The sequence below is a fragment of the Poecilia reticulata genome, linkage group LG13, assembly GCF_000633615.1.
Source record: "Poecilia reticulata strain Guanapo linkage group LG13, Guppy_female_1.0+MT, whole genome shotgun sequence".
Lineage (NCBI taxonomy): Eukaryota > Metazoa > Chordata > Actinopteri > Cyprinodontiformes > Poeciliidae > Poecilia > Poecilia reticulata.
The window spans coordinates 18,450,541-18,471,448 of NC_024343.1; the positions used below are offsets into that span (position 1 = coordinate 18,450,541).

Sequence of the window (20,908 nt, forward strand, 5' to 3'; positions counted from 1 at the left end):
TATATATATCATGATCTTTTTTATTTAAGACAGAAGAGAAACAATTATCGGCATTGCCGCTAAATTAATTAATTCTACTCTTTCCACAGATGTTCAATAGTATTTAGATCAGAATGGTCCAATGTGTTGCTCTTGGCTATTCCTGGGTGTTTGTGGATGATCTATGACCTTTGACCGAGGCAAAGCGTACTGAAACTAGGCAGCACATTTCTGTCCAGAATACCTCGAAAGTCTTGATATTCCAACTTCCCTTGCACAGATTTAGTTGAACGTGTCCCTGTGGTCAAATTATTTTCAATCTTTTCAAGAGGTAGCATCGGTTTTGTTCCATTAGTCTGTTTTTATTGTGTGTGTGTGTGTTTTATTGATTCTGTTGTATCACATTTCAAAAATTTCATTGGTTCATTTTCAGTCATTTTAAAAAATATATACTTTTATCAGTTTCAAAGTTTCAGTGACCGTTTTGGGCTTTGGAGTGTCACCAATTATTTTGTCCACATCCACAAATGACAAGAGAAAAGAAGAAAACTACAAATTATTGTCTGCGTTGGTCTAGCACTAAGTAATCCACTGAAAATACATTGAGGTTTGTGCCAAAAGTTCAAAAGAGCAGAGGATGTGTAAATAAATTTGTAATTCACTTTGTATTAGATTGTTAAGCAACTGCTTTGTCTGGAAATTATAAATTGTTGAAAACATTTAAATCTAAAAAAAAAATTCCAAGCATGCTACCTAAAGAGTTGATGTTTCTGCTTAATTTAAGCCATTTATAACAAAGTGAAAATTAAGTAATTAATAGATTATTTAATGATTTAAAAAGTTGGCAAACATTTGATGTTAATTTCTTTAAAATGCTCCTCAGCTTTATTTTCCCCCAGCCCTGTTTCCTGTTTCTTTTTCTTTCATCACGTCTTGCTTTTTCCTCCCACACCTTGCTACACGTTCTCCTCCTTTGCCACAGCATTATTGTGTTAGTAGAGCATGGATTGTGTCATAATCCTTTATGGTCAGCGACTTGCAGCACGCTGCAGCTTTCCCATATTTCAGAGGGAAGTCGGAGCAGCAGATATGGGTGGAGGGAAAATGCGGTGACAGCACATCTCTTCTTCCCAGCCTGTGATCTGTCAATAAAGTTCAATTGACGCTTTATGACATTTTCTCTCCCACTCCTGCCAAACTGAACACTGGCCAGCCTTTTTCTCCTGCCTGCAGACACACACAGTCACGTTTTCATGACTTGTGGGGACTTTACATTGACTTCCATTCATTTTCTGCAGCCTAACGCTTACCCTACCCCTAATGCCAACTGTAAACCTTACCCTAACCCGAACCATCACATACCTAATGTCCCCCACAAGGAGCAGGGTCCCCACAACTTCATATTGTAGATAGGTCCCCACGAGGATATAAAAACCTGGTTCACTCTCACACACACGCACACACACACAGGATGGAAGAGTTGGTGTATGAAAATCTTCTATCATGTGTAATTCATATAGTCACACAACCCGTCGACCCGTCGGCTAATTATGAGCTATGAAGCCGAAACGTGGGGGAAAAAAAATCAGGACTTGGGTTGAAAGGTCACTTCTCTCATGTGAGTCTCTGTGGCACAAATAGATGTCTCTCTGAGAGCTGACAGATTTACACCTGAAACCGACTGATATCGATTCGTGCAAAGTCAAGGTACTATCACATTATAAGTCATTATTTAACCTTTTGCTGTGCGGCCCTTTGTAAATTTGTGTTTATGCGCTTTTAAATGGCATCACTCTGATGATTGCATTGTTAAAGGTCAGAAAGATGTGAGGAAGGGGGTGGTGTGGGGGGCGGGGGTGTCGAGGAGGAATAAATTATTTAATTTAGCAGAAACGTAGCACAGTGAAATGTTGTGACAGATGCAATATAAAATTTAAAGTCTGGACAGAAGCGAAAGAAAGTGATGAAGTGTGGAGGGGAGAGAAAGGTAACCGAGTCCGTGGTGTGTGGCTCTGCTGCGGTAATGATTCTGTAGTCAAGCTCCACTCTGTAGGAAGGAGCTGTCAAAACGACAGGTGAGGTGGATAAGAGAGAGAAGATAATTAAAGGAGAAGGACACTGAGGGAGCAACAGGAAATTGTTAGGCATTTTATAACTATGCCGGAGTCTTAAAATGAGAAGTAATTCACAGAGACTGTCACAAAAACGGCAGGAGGTTCAGTTCAGTTTTTTAATAGAGTGCCAGTTCACAGCAAATGTAAGGGACTTTAAGAAACAAACAGATCCGGTTCATACCTACAAAATCAGACTGATGTAGTCCAAGGCAGATTCTAATTTAATTGCATACGTCCCACACGCAACCAAAACTCACGCAGTCAATTAGTAGAAAGTTACGTAAGGAAGCCCAGACAGATAAATTTAGTCATTGACTTTGCAGCCATCATGACTTCTGTTAAAGTTGAATGGATGATTAGCAGCAATCCCTCCTACAAAAGATAATTGCATCAAATCGTGGACTCTGCAGGAATCCCTCTTCCTCTTTCTGAGCAAGCATTTGGCTACAGTGGCAATCCTTCCACCTGGATAAGCATGTGGTAATAATGGACAGTTAATTTCCTTGAGTCTCTGACTTTGCAGAAACTGCAAATCCTGGGAGAACATGTGACAACAGGGGACAGATGGAGGCACTGAGTCACTGACTCTGCAGCAATCCCTGTTTCTTAGTAAGCATGTGGACACAGTGGACAGATGAAAGCATGAAATCTTCGATTTTTCACCAGTTCTTCCACCTGATTAGGTGGCATACAGCTGATTGCATTGAATCATTGACCAATCAGCTTTGTGACCATTTTTATTTCTTGTAGCTCAGAAACTGCTTTACATTGTGTCTCTGAGAACTGTAATTAATTGCATTCAAATGATTTGTTTCCAATTTTTAGTACTCTGACTGGTCTTTAGTTATCTACATTAGAAGAAGCTTAAAAATGCAAGATTGCCTCTTCTGTTGTTGTCTTTGCAACCAGCGTACTTCACTGGAAAAAATCTGAATTATGCCTTCAGTATCCCTGTGATCAAGTCTAAAATTAGATGAAAAATTTAGATGAAATTGTGTCATAAATCAATTTTTAGAAAAACAGGAAATTCAGTTAGGATTTTTCCAGATGAACATAATTCATAGCTTCTTCTTCAACATGGCTGTTGTTTGGATTTAAAGAAAAGGATTAAATTGTTTTTTTTTTCCATGTTTCTGTTTTGTTTTAAATAGTAAACAATAAAAAGTTAAGATGATATAGATGGATAAGATAATCAGTTTAATAGGCAGTGAGCAATCAATGCAGCTGCTGCACATTCAGTATAACTCAGTCTCAGTCACATTTTTTATGAATAAAAATGTTATTCATAACATTTTTAGATTCAACAATAATTTTTTGCATTGCTTCTAATTAATATTTCTCAAACCTCTTCCGTTTTATTAGCACTAAATATATTGAACTTTTTGACTTTCATAATTTTACTGTATTGTTCTTTATTTATAAATGTATGGTTTAAAGTCAAAGTCTTCTGCTTCAAGATTTTGCAATAATTTGACACAAACGGAAACAAAAACCTTCTTACTTTTAGATTCCACAGAGGATATTTCTGTATAGTTCTCAGCGATTCTGCATGAAGTAAAAAAAAAAAAAAAAAAAAAAAAAACGCTTTAGCTCCTTTTCTCCTCTCAGATACAGAAACTAATCATTAGTGTACTCTCCGAACGACAGACACTTGTGGCTTTCCTCTGCTGACGATGTTGTAACAGGGAGAACAGTAATGAGACAGGGACTGAATGAGTTTTACACTCGGCTGGTCTTCTCCCGGCTCACTCTATCGCTGCCCGTGTCCGCTCATCAGCCACGCTGCCTCTCCAGTTGTATAATTTCCAGGTTTCAATCAACCTACACCCTGTCCTCCTCCTCCGTCAGCCAGTCATTCACTCTGACAGGTCCTCTGTCAGCCGGCTGATGATTCGTGGTTTCAAAGTGTTAGCATCGTCTCTGGGCTGCCAGTGTGCCTTTTTGCAGGATACTGAATGGAGAATTAAATCTTAGGTTACACTGAATTAGTTCTACAGCTAACAGTTATATTAGTAATCGATTATTCTGGATAAAAATATTGACATTCTGGAGGTTTTTCATCTAACTACTTAAACCTGTTTTGTACAATATTAAAAATACACAAAGAGCCAAATAGCATTTCTTTTTTTAAATATGAAAATAAGCAGTTAATTGTCCCAAAATGCAATAGAAAAGTGAAACAGCAGTGAAAGGAATCAGGTATGTGAGCTGCAGCTGCTGTGCATGTCGTTCTGTGAAAAGATGTGCTTGATTATTAGCCAGTGATATCGGTGAGTTATGGGCTGTTAATGACTCATAACAATCTGTTCATGTTAGATGCAGCTTCATAATAATGAGCACATGAATGTCTCTCCAGCTGAATGCTGTATCAAAGGGGCAGTATTATATTCAAGCAACTTTTTTGAGATTTTCATCATGTTATAATATTATTTCCTCATCAAAAAACATCTCCAGTGTTGCCTTGACTCATTCAAGCACTTTTGAGAAATCCTTTAATCTCCCGTAGCAACCATTCAAAATGTGAACGTGAATCCAGCTCTGCCTCAGAGCTGCAGTTTCCAAGCTGAGCTTTCACCTCCCAGAGCAGCCCTTCGCCGCAGCGCCCCCGCTCAGCTCCTTCAGACTAGCCAGCAGCAATTAACAAAATCTGGTAGAATCTGCTGGGCTCATTGTATGAGCAACCTCTCAGCGAGATGCTGGTAATAACTTTGTTAAAGGGGTAATAGAGGAGCAATGTGACAGCGTCCTGAAAACAGAGCTTCACAAAGAACAGAATTCTTAAAGCTACAGAGATCCAATTTCAAGGTGTGAAATTCATTTCATTTTTCAATTTTTCATATATAGAAAATTTTCGGTAACACTTTATTTGATGGGGTGTGCATAAGACTGACATGACACTGTCAAAAACGTGACATAACATCTGTTAGGAACATGAAGGAGTCTTCATGAATATTTATGACTGTTGTCATTTGGTAAATAATGACACTTTTAATGCAAAGTTGCTCTGAAAATTGCTTTCAAAGTCCATTAAAAGTGGCAATTTTGCATTAAAGTATCATTATTTATAAAATAATGCAAAGTTAGCACTTTTAATGGGCTTTTAATGCAACTTTTAGAGCAACTTTGCATTAAAAGTGTCATTATTTACCGAATGACACTTTATGACAACTGTCATAAACATTCATAAAGACTTTTTTATGTTCATGACAGATGTTATGTTATGTTATGTTTATGACAGGGTCATGTCAGTATTATGCACACCCCTTCAAATAAAGTGTTCCCCCTCTTGTTTGGTCCGTACCAGAGTGTGTTATCACCGGCACAAAATGTCTGGAACAATGGAGGAACAAACCGTGGTTTGTTTTGAAGTGGGCCGAATATGTCAAGTATAAATGCATAATTTAGGATGTGTTTATCTATGAAGTAACATATTTGTTTTACCCATGCCATCAAAATAAAAACATTTTGTATTTAAGTCATTGTTCAACACTTTAAATTATTTACTGCTCTTTGCCTCATTCTTTTAGATGCTGAGGATGTGATGACAAAATGTTCAATCGTTCAATGTCTCAATCGTTAGAGAAATTATTGTTGACTGTGAATTGAGACTTGAAACCACCGTGAAACTACTGTAGCATTTAAGAAAAATAATACCAACAGTTAAACGTTGTGTGTGCGAGGACTGAGGCAAACTGAGGCAAATTATACAAGTTTTACGTGTGTGGGGTCGGTTGGACCCCATTTCTACATACAAGGGTTTAACGTTGTGGTGGTATAGTAATGGAACCATGATCTCATGAGGTTACGCAGCCATCGGTCCCTGACCTTAAGCTGATGCAGGGACAGTGATCTGAAGCGCCTCTGAGGAGCTGAAAAAACCCAAAAACAAGATGATATTTTCAGTGTCCCAGTCAAAGTCCAGGCTATACAAGTTATGTTTCTTGATTGTCATGAAAGATGGCACAACCAGTTATTAACACCATAACGAGCAGTCAGTGCATTTTCACATTTGGTTTAGTGTATTTGGATCACTGCTTCCTTTACAAAAATTAACTCCTATTTTTTTTTATATTCAGAAACATTCATGACAAAAAAAGAAAACAAAAACGGAAGAGATCTGTAAAGCGGCAAATGAGATTAGCTGTCTTAGTGCCCAAGGCAGTTATGTGATGGTGATCATCCACAGACACAGATGGTTCAGTTTAAACTGCATGTCACTGTTATCAAGAAGATTGAAATACTTGAACTTAAAGAGCGCCGCACAAAGAAAACATAAAATGTCCATATTTCCTGTCTTTCTAATAGCGACATGCTCGTCTGTAACCTGAGGCTTTCTGTGCATGCTTGTGTAAACACAGAAGCAATCTGTCTCCCTGCCTTGTGATTTTAAACTTGGTTATTTTCACATGGCTTCCCTGTGCAGCTGGCGGTTTATTTATGAGTCCGACTTCAACCGGCTCTCATACGGAGATGCCAGAAACAGGTTGGCTTTTAAAACTGGAAATACAAAAAAGGACAGCAAAGAACTGCAGTTGTATGTTTTTTCACCTCTGCAGGAGCTGCGTCTCGTCTGTTATCACATGCAACTCTGAGATTGCTGTTAATAAGCACAGAGCTGCTGCATTCACAGCTCCCTGCGTCTCTCTGGGTTCTTGTTGCACCTTGTGTGGCACTTTCACAGCTTTCAGTAATTGTTGTATTGCTGTATTTTCCCCTTATTTCTGCCTTCTGATAGAAATTTGTACTTCTTATGTATCTTGTCTGCTTTATCTTCCACTGGCTCCCAGTAGCTCAAACTTTAAAATATGTCTGTTAGTTTATAAATCACTGAATGACTCAGCACCAAATACTTTTAAGATCTGCTGTTGTTGTATCAACCTGCCAGACCTCTCAGGTCTTCTGGTTCTAGGGATTCAGAACCAGAACCAAACATGGAGAAGCAGCACTCAGCTTCTACGCACCACAAATCTGGAATAAACTTCCAGAAAACTGCAAAACAGCTGAAACACTGAATGCCTTTAAATGTAGACTGAAACCTCACCTGTTTAGAGTTGGCTTTGAACGAAAATAAATGGAGCATTGACCAGCACATTTGATTTGTGTTGATGATTTTGATGACGGCACTCGACAAAATTGTTACTGGTTCCTCAGTTGGTGACTCATGTTGTTTTTATGACTTTTTATCTTTGTGTTTTTATGATATAAAAGCACTTTGAACCGGCTTTGTTGCTGCACAACACAACTCAACTCGGTTGATCGAATGGAATAAACTTATTTTCCATCTTTCTGTGTGCTCTGGATGTGTGGGCTCTTCTGTCTTCATGGAAAGACTTCCCTTCTGATGCAAAACTCTTCAATCTGACGAACGGCGCAATCGGGCGACAGCATCACCTGCCGCTGGGATGTCGTGCCCGAGCATGAGCCCAGAGGCGGAGAGCATTTTACGGGTTACGGTCCACTGAGGACCGACTCGTTTATAGACCTTGTTTTCTTTTTGTGTGTGTGTGCGTGTGTGTGTGTGTGTGTGTGTGTGTGTGTGTGTGTGTGTGTGTGTGTGTGTGTGTGTGTGTGTGCGTGCGTGTGCGTGCCATCTGCTGCGTATTATAAGTGTGTCATCTGTGATGTGTAGATGTATGTTTTTGTGTCTGGCTCAGAGCATCTGCTGTGTGTGGACAGTCAAGTCTGTGGGCTGAGTGGAGAGTCGAGGGCCTCTGCAGACTCTTTTTGGCTCAGCGGGAGCTCCAGATCTGGGTGGGAGGTGGAGACTCCGGGGGTGGCGACTTTGCTGCCGTTGGTTGACCGAAAAGTAAAAAAAAAAAAAGAAAACAGACCAGAGCCCTTATCTCTCTGCAGGGGATACAGCATCCCTCTGTGGAGGCTGAACAGCGCTCGCTCAGCCTATTCTGAGTGCCTGCTTGTTTTCCTCCTCTGCATCCTGCTGCTGCAGCCTTTACAGCGTTCGCCCCGCTTTGTGCAGAACCGCCGTTTGGACAGAACCGCAGCCGAAGTGAAAAAGCAGCAGGACCTACTCTTCGATGTATGTCAGCGTTAAATATTAACTCCCTCGGATATTTGTATTCTGAGGTTATTTAAGGAGAGTTTCTGCAGGGAATATAAACTATTTTCACAATTTAGAAAAAAGAAAAAAAAGTTTGTGTTGGGTTAAATATATCTTGAGTGGGCCCGAATAATAGAGTGATAACAGTGGCTCTGTGTTCCTCTCACTAAGATTCGTGCCAACTATCTCAGCATCTCCAGCTAAACCTGGTTCACAACATTTTTTTTTCTCTCATCTCCTCATTGTGCCTCTTTTCTTTTTCCCTTCTGGTCGTCTCCATCAGCTATTCTTGTGTTGAAGCCCAACACAGAGGAAGGCGCTAATTAAAAGCACAAAATGATTTTCATTCACTGTTTTTTCGCACAGCAAAGAACTTGACAAAGATGCATTTACAGCATATTTTCTTGTACGTTACAACTGATTTAAAATTTGGATTTTTATAAGGCACATTTTTCAATTTTGTCATGAATGTTGAGAAAATATTGATAGAAGTTTTAGACAGAGGAATTAAATAACCCCCCAAGCTTTTAAGTGAACAAAAGTTAAAGGTGAAGTATTATGTAAAGTTGACTTTTTTGAGCTTTTCATTAAAAACACACCTGGAGCGTTGCATTGATTTTTTTTTTTTTCATACATGTTTGATAAATCCTTTAATCTCCCATGGCAACCATTCGGGGATGCCTAAACGCTTGGTCTCACCGAGCGCCGCCGATTCCCACCAAATTTGGATCTGTAACCCCGCAGAGCAAACCCCTTCCTCATCACTCGGCTCCTCCAGACTAGTGGCAGCATCATTTAGCTACACGTCTGCTGAGCTTATAAGAACGGCATCATGGAGAAGCATTGATGTGATGACACACTGAGGGAAGATCAGGAGCTTCTTAAAGAGACAGAGGCCAATTTCAAGGCTTTAATTGCAAAGTGGGATTTATTTTAAGGTTATATTTATAATTATTTGTTGGGCAAAGAAAATATTCTCCTGCTGCCTCATTATTTTATTTTATTTTTTTCTTTAATCTGTGATACCCCTAATACTCCATTATAATCTAAAGTGTTCATGGCTTGTTTTTTCAGCATTAAAAGCATGTTTAGTTTAATTCATTAAAATGAATTTGACAGACGTATTTAAATCGCTCCAATATTTAGAAAAGAGCCAAAATGCCATACAGTATTTTCAGTAGGAAGACATTTACATCCATAAACCTACAAACGTGTTTTAAACATTAAGCTGCAGATTAATGTTGCATAGACTGGATAACTCTTCTTCCCATCAGATATTTGTTTATCTGCCTCATTTGACTGTAAGCTTTATGTCTCCCAGTGAATGTAATGCTTTCACTTTCCTGCCTTTGTCTGGGTGAATGGAGCAGCCAGCGTATGAAGCTCATAATAATAATAATAGTTTGATCATAATGTCTCTGCACATCTGTGCGTTTTAAATATTGATTGGACTTAATGCTTGAAAGAGACCAGAGAGTACATCTGAAACTCTTACAGGATCCCTCCTCTGACTGGAGCCCTCATGAAAATCCTCTCACTGTAGCCGATTTTGACAAACAAGATTTCACTGATACCCCCTATTTATTTATTTATTTATTTATATATATATATTTTTTTTTTTACTGAAGTGAAGATTTGGAAAGAAATCGCAGACGTAGGTGGGTCAGAGTTGTCTTCTGTTAAAATCCCCAAATAAAATGAAGGAACATCAGGCAGAGAAAAAGATGAAAAGTGCAGCCAGCCTGCCGTTACAATGTTGATAAGCAAATGGATCTCATAATGGGCCTGTGAATTAGTTTGACAGGGGCTAAATGAATGAGATGAAGCCACATGAGATCCCTGCTAATGCAGCATAATGGCTGATATGTGATTAGGAATAAGCATTTATTTCATGATGAATCATCGGCTACATGACGGGAAATTAGAATGTTCTCCCTTATTTTCATGTTTTCTGTCTGAATTTACATGATTCATGAAAAAGACCTGTCTGATGTTGACCGTGTGCTGCTGCTGCTCCTGATTTCGCTGTCAGACAGGAGATTCCAGGCATTCCAGGTTTGGTAAATGACATCTAGGATATTCTCAGATAATTTGGACTCAATTGTCACTTATTTACATTTTTGAGGGTCATAGTTTAGATGTGTTTCATCTTCATTAAATCCTGATTGTTTCTGCTAATGATCCGTTCCTTAAACCGGGTTCTGGAGCTAGACTTTGTTGAGAGACGGATTGTGAGACTTTTTTGTTAAATGCCCCTTTTAGCTAATTCAACCAACCAGACACCACTCCTTTGTCCCACTTGTGGCTCCACAATATTTCTCCTGTGTGCCTGGTTAAGGTTGCATTATTTTAAAATCATCATGAAGGATCCTGAATGCCTCTTGGTTCCCTGAAACCAAGATTTAAACCGACCCAGTCAGTGCACGACGAGGCCATAACTCAGGTTTTATAAAACATTAGCGCATCTGAGACATTTCTAGTTTCTTCCAAATTTAGCTAAAGTCTCAATGACTTTTGAGTCTAATAAAAATATTAAAAAATCTCTATTTAAAAAAAAACCCTCTCTTATTATCCTGGCATGACTTTGGGCAATAATACTGACCTAAAACACTATAGTCTGATTTAATGTCACACAGAAGAGAAAAAAGTCTGCATTTAAAAAAATAATTGTGTGTAAATATTAACTTTCTATGTGTTATTCTATGTTATGTGTTAATGGAGATGTAAAAAAAGAAGAAGAAAAACCCCCCCACAAACATTCTGTTTGTCTCCAGGTCATAATTAAATAATAAGTTGTTAATCACTCTATCTGCGGTTCTAATTACTAAAGTGCTTCTTGTCTCTAATCAGCTGATGGGTGGAGAAGGAGCGAGAGGGTTGATGCCGTTTTATTTAACCTCCAATTATGCAAAAGAAGTCGTCTGATCTCAACTTTATCAACATTAATGCAGTTTATAAATGTGTTTGCAGTCTTTTACTTATTCAGTTTTATTTAGTCTCTCTTTGATAATAGCAGTATCTTGTGTGCAGGGCAAGGAGACGACAGAAGAAGAGGATGAAGTCGCTGTGGGGATGGACAAAGGCTTCATGGAGGAATTCTTTGAACAGGTTTGTTTTCTAATCTTTCCCATCGTTTCCCCTCTGTCCTGCTTTCATAACTTGCCATCATGAATTAATGACCAGGTTCTTTGTAACGCCACATCTGCCAGGGCATCATCCCTCTTCTGACATCGGTTCCACTCGTTCTGGTCTGTTATCCATGTAACACAGGCTGATTTCGCTCCTGCTGCTGAGGAATGATTTGTAACTATGGCTAATGTTTTGGGTGTGGCGCAGATCATTATTTACTTTAATTTGCTTGTGCTCGTGTAGGTCATCACGAACTTGTTTTGTTTTACCAGACGCTGCGATGTATGCTTCTACATGTAGGTTCTGTTTGCACAAATGCTTATATCACAATAGAGTTTGGAATTAAGGCCCAAACCAAACCCAGAATTCACAAAACAGCTCAGGATTTAAGAAGCCTGCAAAACAAACCAAACAATAAAAAGTTATGTTAATCTGCTTATCATAAATGGAGGAGTAGATGGTTTAACCTGGGGAGGAAATAAGGAAAGTTATCCAGACTGTAACAAGCGCAGCAGCACACTCCACAATGCGCAGGCGGCTCCGCTCCTATCAGTCACACTTCCCGATTGATTTTCACTTGACTCACAAGCGACAAGATGGAGCTAAAAACAGGAGAGCCTACACTGCTTACTTACTTACAAGGAGGTCTAAAAGCAGTGAAATCTTAAATAATATAATGTTAGAATTACTCCGGACTCTGGCCTATAAGTTATTTAGTCGGGTCGGATCAGGACGGGGTCAGGTTGTCTCACAGCCATCCTGGTTTTCTGAAGGATGGACCCATTTCTGGAACCTCTGTAGAGACGGTGCCCCGCTGTGAGTTATCGGTCACACAGAGCCAGGCCGACTTCACTCTGTGACATCTTTCAGTCGGAGTGGAGTGGGCTCTGTAATGCCTCCTTAATGGGCCTGATCTCCCACAGAGACACAGATGTAAAAAGGGGGATTGCTGCGATTTACATTTGGCTCGTTGTTCTTTCATGGACAACTTTTGTTATTCCGATATTTCATCCGTCAGGTCCTTTCAGTTTCAAAACAACCCGTGGATGTCAGTTTATGGACACAGCTGATTTATCTTTGATGTGCTAAAATCGTCATTGCAAATGCTGCAGCAGAAGAGGGTCAGCTGAGGTCGAACGCCGTTTCGCCGCATTTGTGATTTATGAAAGAGGCCCAACCAGCAGGGCTTTGATGTTCAAGCTTTCAAAGGAAAACGGAACAACAAACAGATTACAAAGGAGGATAAATTATCTAGGAATTTGAGGTGCATCAATTAAAACCTCTGTAGATATGCAAAGGAGATATATTAGTAGAAAACAGCACTTTGATTGAGGTTTTTTTGGGTAGATTTTCTGGTATTTGAAGTTGGTATCATCTCTAAAAATGAGCTTCCAGATTTTCATTATATATATTAAAATATGCTCTGATCAGTTTGAGAAGCAACCCACTTACATAAGCTCTAACAAATGTTTTTTTTTTCAACTTTCAGAATAAGCTAATCATTGGAAACACTCCTTGTCCAGTGGTATGAAAGTGAAATGTTGCCCAAGCCACCGCTGTACAGAAAAGCTCTTGCCTGGTTTTCAACCTTTCTCTATAAGGCAATTCAAAAATTATTATTATTTCTTTTTTTGTTACATTTATTGCAACAAAAACACAGTAAACAAAACCCCAAAATGCAGGAACTGCCATAAATTCACATAAAGGACTTTTTAAACCTGCTTCCCGCTGAATTTCTTTCATTTTATCTAAAACCAAGACGGGTTTCATCTAGCTGAACTGGATCAGAGTCCAGAACCAGACAGATTGAATTTAAAAGTTGATGTTTTATGATAAACTCAAATGATTCAGAGGGAAAATATCTGAGCTGCAAACGTCTGAGTCGTTTTTTTTTAAGAGCGTTCTTTGTTGCTGCGGCTCCATCCAGACTGTTGATGCCGACATTAATTGCCTCGTCTCCCATGAGAAGTCCCGGAAAGCCAAAACGATCAGATGATCTGTAAATGAAAGAGACACCACATCATAAATAACCGGCGACCATTTGGATGTCTGTGGTGGATGTGCTTCATTTCATGCAGAAAGTGGGGAAAAAAATAGGATTTAACTTTCTGATTATCCTCACTTATACCATAAATAGATTTCCCTTTTGTTGTTTCTCTCCTTTTTACCTGCAGCCTTAAACAGCCTCACAACACAATATAGAAGTTCCAATGAGTTCATAGTTTTATTGAGTTGCTTTTGAGGAGGAAGCATAAAATCATAACTTGACTGACGGTGGAGGAAGAGAGCAGTTTGAGACGAGCTGCAGGTAAACTGAGAGAGGTTTACTCTTATTGAGTGACATGAACCAAAGATGAAGATTTGGTAATAAGAGCAGATGGGAGGAAAGTGAAATCAGTAGTAACGAGTCCCTCACCCTGACAGGATGTATTAACTCAGGTTCAGATCAGGAGGGGCAGCAGACAGAGGAGGAACAGCTGCAGCCCTTTGTCCTCCATTCACACAACAAACTGTCCCTCAGAGAGACGTTATTGATTTCTCCCCTGTGTTTGTGCCATTTGTGTAAAAGTAAAGGTGCGTGGGGTCTGGTTTTCCACAGCATGACGTCTGCACACACATACACACACACACGCACACACACATATCGATGCAATTTGCTTTTTATTGCCTTGGAAAAATAACGCTGCATTCGATCCCTTTCAGAAGATTTTGTGGAAGATTCGATGAGGATTTTATCTTTTCAAGGAGACGTGACTGTTGTCAGCTCGATTTCTCCAGCAGAATAAAAAATGTCAATGTTTCTCATAATCCTAAAATGATCCTATAAACACGTTACTGGGGCAGAAATCAACCCTGAATGAATGACTTGTGCAGCTTTGCTCTCTCTGATATCAGGGAGAAGAATGGACAGTTTGATTTGTCTTTTATTTTACATCCCACCACTACTACTGGCACCACTTGTCAAGCTTTATTTATATATATATATATTATAGAAAAAAATAATATCTGAATACCAGTCTCTCCTCACATCTACACAAATTATATGATTAGAAATCGTTGGTATGCCTTCCAGGAATTTGTTTATTTGACGTTTATATAAAAGTTATTACTTTATTACTGTAAAACCTTTGGCATTAACTTATAAACGCAATGGTATCTACAATTCCATAAGTTTTTACTGTAATAGTTTGCAGTCTATATTTAAAGATGTTGAATTAAATTAATCTTTTTAGGATTTTACAGTCTGTTGAGAATGAACAATACAAGTTAACGTAGGTTGCATGATTTGAATAAATTCGTGTCAAACAGCAAAGCACCTGAGATGAATAACATGCCTTGGAGGCGCATGTTGCCACACGAAGCCGCATGTAAGCGTCATTAGTGTCAGTCCTTCTTTCTCTTTGTCTAAAGACTCCTTTCGTCTGATGATGCAACGATGAAGAGAGTAAAAGCAAGAAACTGTGGCCTCAAGCTGGCAAATCATTAATTTGTTTCATTGTACAAGATTGAAAAAAAAAGATTTTCATAAAGAAAGAAACTTAGATTAAATCAGAGATGTTATCATAGGAAGCTTTTGGAAAAGAGACGGCTGTAATTTTCATTTTAAAATCAGCATTTCTACTCAGATAATATCCATTTCCTTCCATTGTGGTTCAAATACAAGAAGGTATCATTTGGCCTAATGATTTACTGATTAGGTGATGAACCCAGCAACGACGTGAAAGATTAAAAAGCAGGAAAGCGGTGATGGAAATTCATTATTTTTTTAGATATTGACTTGTTTTCATTAACTTATTTAAGTTTTAAAGAACACTTCCTTTTATCGTTTGTTACCTTTTCTGTAAATATATGTTTGAAAAATGTGGTGATTTTTTTACTTGGTGATTTGGGATAAATGTTCAAAAAAATAACCAAAACAAATTTTGTTTTACTGAAACACATGTCTATAAATGGCAAACTCAATGGTAAAATATTTCTTATTCCTCTATCTGGAGTTGTATATTCACTTGTGCCAGATATTTACATACACATATGTTATTTTTATAAACATAATGTGCTTAAAAAAACACATTATATGTTCACATGTCCTGGTTTTAGGCCAGGATGATAAAATGTTGAAACCAGAAGTTTACATACATGAAATAAGAAGATATACAGTAAATAATGTTACACAAATGCGCAGCGGGACAATAATTATAACACCAGGGTTAAGTGGTTCAAGAAAAAACAAAGTTAGTGTTTTGAAGTGGCCGTCACCAAAATCCTGATCTGAGCTGTTAAGGAAATTTGTTGGAAGAGCTGAAAAGGTAAGAGAGTGTGTGAGCCGGCACCACTGACTCGGTTACACCGGTTCTGTCTGGAGCAAAATCCCAGCAAATCTTTGGAGGAAGATACATAACGACATTAAGAGGTCATGTCGATCTTTAAAATATTAGTAAAATGTATCTAAAACTGAAGAAAGTTGTAAAAAATTCTAAATAAAAACTTGAATTATTTTGATAACTGTCACCGACTGAAAGGACACAGTATGTTTCTGTCTGTCTGAGGTTTTACATGAGTTGAGCTTCCCAAACTTATTTCTGTTTTCTAAAAGAACATTTGTGGGAAATTCTTTTTTTAATGCATTGGGAAAACAAAACAAAACAAAAAAGCTTAACTGTTAAAATAATAACTTGCACAGTTTTCAAAAATTAACAATGCAGCAGCTTCTTTTGGGTTATTATGATCGCATTAATGAATTTGAGGCACAGACTGAACGACAAATCATAACAGATTGTTTGTTGTTTTTAATACTGAAGGATTTGCAAATGTTCTCTGCCTTTAATAAATTATATATGGTATTAGCAGTGCTAGCTTGTGTGCATTATGTGTGTGTGTCTGCGTGTGTGTGTGTGTGCTCAGGCGTTATTGCATTTAAATGAGATTCTCAGGAGTCTCTGAAATTGTTTTTTTTCTCCCACGTAAATAAAATTTGTCTTTTGAGGGCTGGAAGGAGCACCATGACTCACTAGCAAACCTTTTCTAAACAGTTTCACTTTCTACTTCCTTTTTCTCTTTATTCGTTTCCACATTTTTTTATTTTTTATTTCTGCCTAACGCACATTCAAGTTTTAGAAACCGTCAGTGTGCAGTCTTTCTCTCTTGTGGCATTTTAAAGCCAATATTGTTGTTTTTAAAAAAAACAAAAAAAAAAAACTGATTCAATCAGCAGTTAATTACGGAAATGATTTGAGAGGAACGACCCCGGCTCGGGGAGGTCGGGCTCAGGAATGTGGCAGAGCGAAAGCGAAGGAGACAGCCGACGGTTTTCAGGGAGAAATGACAACTGCATCGTGGAGACGAATAAATTTGGAGCAGGTGTAAAGGAGGAGGCAGCGATGAGGAGCTCGACAGTCTGAGATGAAAGTTCAGATTTATGAAGCCGCCGGCAGATGTGACCCGCTGCTCCTCCAGCTGCAAGCGGCGGCCCGGAGCAGCGCAGCTGGTGACGAGGCAGCAGGTGGGAGGCGACCGGGTAAAATGTCAGACCTGGATCTGCAGATGACGCAGAGTTCAAAGTAGAAATGGTTTGAAGCAGTACATCGTAAGGATTATGCATATTTTAGCTTTTGTGTAAGATTAATGCAAAGAGTATTTCTAATGTTCCTTCAAATAGGGAAATATTTTATATGTGGATTTTAAATTTTAAACGCCAAAATGCCACAACGAGTTGAGTTACTGGCCTGATGTCCTTTGTCGTCTGAGATCATTGCTGGGTAGTAAATTGTGTCCATCACTTATCTGACCCAAACATTCAGAGAGACTGGAGAACAGTTTTATGCCCAGCAGCCATATTGGCATTAAATGCCACATAATGCCATTTATCACCCAATTTTATTATTGTAATTTCATTACATGGTTCCTATAATGACAGTAACGATTATTATTAGTATTATTAACTTTCTGAGTGTTGAGGAATCACCAGGAGTGAAAAAGACTTGAGCTCATCAGCTGGAAAAAAGCAGAAAAAGTGCTGGCAAATCAATAAAAAAATGCTTCTCTAAAAATACATTTTGCCACCGCTCTCCTGAGGTCCTTCGGGGAGAAAGTTTACGGTGTGAGAAGATGAGGACTGAGCTACACTTGCCACAATAAACACAGCATCGTTCATGCATGGTGGTGGTGGCATCATGTTGATGGTCTGTTCTGCTGCCTTTGGTATCAAGTTGTTGCAAAAACAACAACCTGATAGTTTATATTTTTACACCACTGGGTGTTCCAACAGGACAGAGATCCTGAATATCAATCCCAACTGGATTTTAAATTAATAACAAAAATGTCAACATTGAGCTTTTAGAAAGGTCATGACAAGGTATGGCAAACTTCTGACTGGAAATTATAAAAAAATTTTGTATGATTGTCGTCTTCTGTGTGAAAAGTTTTACCAGGATTGCTGAGAACATTTTCAATCACGTTGTAAAGTTGCACCTTTTTTCCTGTGTTTATAAACCAGAGTCACTCTGGTTTGGACTCTAACATGAGATCCACGTCCACAGCATCCATCGGACAGACCGCTGTGGCTTCCCGCCTCAACGTAAAGCCTAAACTGCTTCTCTGTCTCTCTGCTGTCAGGTAGAGGAGATCCGGGGTTTTATCGAGACTCTGGCAGAGAAAGTGGAAGAGGTGAAGAGGAAGCACAGCGCCATCCTGGCCTCGCCGAACCCCGATGAGAGTAAGGCCGCTCGTCTTTTCTGTTTCAGTTTGTCGTGATTTGCTCCGGGGGCAAAAGTTCCCGATGCCAGAACCCTCAGTTCTGATAAATGCTTCATTGGGATTTAAGTACCTTGGTCGTTAAAGCAACACGATGCAGAAAGCAAGGCACCATTTATTCTCCACGTCCTCATGGCTCTTTATTGCCAGACTGCTGTGACTCAGACACCAATCAATAAACATGAACTCTTACGCTTATTTATTGTCTGACTCTCAGGCTTTGTTGTTTCAGTCATTAACTTGGAGAACAGAAATTTAAAAAATCCCACAGAGTTTTATTTAGATGTATTTGCTTCCAGTTGGCTGAGCGCTCACCTGCTCGACTCGGGATTTAAGTGAGTGGCTCGTTTCCAGACCTCTGCAGAACGACAGAACGACGCTAATGATGGAATTCAACCATTTCAATCTGATTTGCTGGAGCTGTATGTTCAGAAGGCAAATACGACCCAAATACTCTTTTGTTGCTTTTGCTCAAATGCGACAAAGATCCGACTTTTTTATGCCGCAGTCTTTCCATTCCCCCCCAAAAATTTGGTTTGCACCACTTGCATATGTGGAACTAAGTCAGATATTTATCTGATTGTTTTCAAAGCATCTGAACGGTCACATTTTATCCAGCTTGCATGTCATTGATGTGAGACATGCGTCATGTTTCTGCACCAGAAGAAGCAAAGATGTAGTAAATCCAGATGAAAATTATGATTCTGAACTTATGAAGAAGTCTGTGTCAGTGAAACGCATCCCATCACAATCAGACCACTGCTGGTTCTGACTAGATTTGACGTGGCAGTCAGTAATGCTCAATAATTAGTTGTCCTTTCTTTTTTTCTAGCTTCCTTCTTTTGTCTTGTTATGATCTTGTGACGATACCGTCGGCTCCTGTTGCTGAACAAACTTTAAAATCGATCCACGAACGCCTCCATAAACGGAGCGCTACTGTGCAACGTCGACGTTCTTCTTCTGCACACGTGGGTCGCTTTGGGGAACCAAACCGTTCACACAGACGTCTCACTGCAGTCGGGGTTATTTAGTCGTATGAACGGCCACGGAAAAAAATTTATTCAGCAACAAAGTTGGACCTGCTGTGTGAACGTAGCCTAAATGTTGCAATACGGCAGCTCTGTAGGACTGGAGGTGGACACGCCTGGGCCCATTTTTCACATCATGTGATCTGGCGTCTGACAGACATGTGGACGTTTCTGAGAGCAGATCCAAGCTGCATCTCTGTTGTGAAATGAGTATGAAAAGTAGAGTTGTTTCAAAGTTTTATTCTAACGGAAATCTTTTAGGTTTTTGATCAAATGTATGAAATGTAAGCAAAAAGCTGAAGGCAGAAAAAGGACTCCATGAGAAAAGAAAAGAACGATTCATCTGAAGAAGCAGGAACCCGAGCTTAAACTGAAGTCTGTAATTGAAGATGTTTGGTCCGCCTGTCAGCCGCCTCTTTGCTGTCCAGGAATGGAAGCTCCTATAGAAGAGTCTGACATGCTTGTTTGTAGAGTTTTTTTTTGTTGTTGTTTCCGCTCTCCAATTATTTTTATGGCCAGTGTTCCCACCCTCTGCTCCAGGCCTCATTTTCTCTCTGCACTTTGCTCATTTTAAGGCACTTTACACCTTGCCTTTGTTCAATCGGTGCACCATACTTCAGTCCATCTGTCCTCGTGACTCTTGTCTCCAGTTTTTCTTCCTCGCCCATTTAGGCCAGGGCATTGATCTAAGAGACCTCGGGTATCCTAGGGGGGGATTTTTACTCCTACTAGCAACGCCGCCAAGCCCCTTTTCTCCCACTGATTTCCACCTGAAAAGACATCGATCTGCTTTCTGGAGATTGGCCCTTTAACCAGCCCATAACGTGACTCTGACAGGCGGCGCAAAGAGCCGGGAAGGCAACCGGGCGACTGCGCTTCATTTTTCTTCGGCGAGTCGTCGTCCCTGTGACTGAATTTAAAGCTGTGTTTGCGTTTGTCTGGCTGAAAGCAGCAGATACAAACCAGACAACAGATTGTGTCACTCGTTACTCAAATGGAAATCCTTCTTCTGTCTTTCTGCGTCTGACGGAGGCCGCTCGGATAACACCTCCTTTATCTGGAGCTCCCTTTTTTCAGGGGGGTACAATTCATACCTAAACACCTTGGACTGATTAATGGATTTTGTTTAGGCGACACAAACATAAAGAGTGTAATTTAATCAATATATTTCACCGAGCACAGCAGTGACAACACTGCCGCAGAAGGTCATTTTCGCTGCTTTCCATTTATTTGTCTGACAATATTCGCTTCTGGGAGCAAAGGTGTGATGAATGTGTTCATGATAACACACAGTGACTTTGCTTATGTTCTTAAAATGGGAAAAAAGGGGAAAGAGGCAAAAACTAATACTAAACATCACCACTAGTTTATGATAGAAGTAGTAGTGCTTTACCCTGATAACGCTTGATGGGAAATGCAATGTTTTTATCCAAATCTGTGGAAGTAGTTTACAACAGCATCACTCCATCATTGTGTTTTCTTTTCTCCAGCCTAAATAATGAACCTCATGACTGAAATGCATGGATGTAGCAGAAGTGCTAAAGAGCAACGAGCTTTTTTTTTTTTTCCTGCACAAGCTGTTAGTCTTTCCTCCTCTGACACGTCGTCTGCAGTCTGCAGAGGAACGTGTCATCAGACCCATTTGCACGCTGACATTTTAATGTGAAAGCAAACCATCCTGCAGGATGCGTTCCTCTGGCACGCTGAAAATGTTTAACAGATTTTGCAGAAACACAAATCATGTTTTTAATCTGCTCGTCTTGGTTTTTGTGTTGCTGTTTTGTCATCATAAACTTTAATATCACCCTTTATGAAAGCGTGAAAGCAGAGTTTGCTCCACTTTATATATA

At 39.4% G+C, this 20,908-nt stretch overlaps 1 protein-coding gene across 2 annotated transcripts in view; it reads left to right on the forward strand.

Moving 5' to 3' along the window:
* The window catches only part of stx1a (syntaxin 1A (brain)), a 59,695-nt gene that overhangs the window by 9,562 nt on the left and 29,225 nt on the right, over positions 1-20,908 (forward strand). For both annotated transcript variants that reach the window (XM_008425805.2, XM_008425804.2), the window contains exons 2-3: positions 11,182-11,259; positions 17,893-17,992. In XM_008425805.2, the coding sequence (XP_008424027.1) occupies positions 11,182-11,259; positions 17,893-17,992 (178 nt within the window). The remainder of the gene's footprint in view (positions 1-11,181; positions 11,260-17,892; positions 17,993-20,908) is intronic.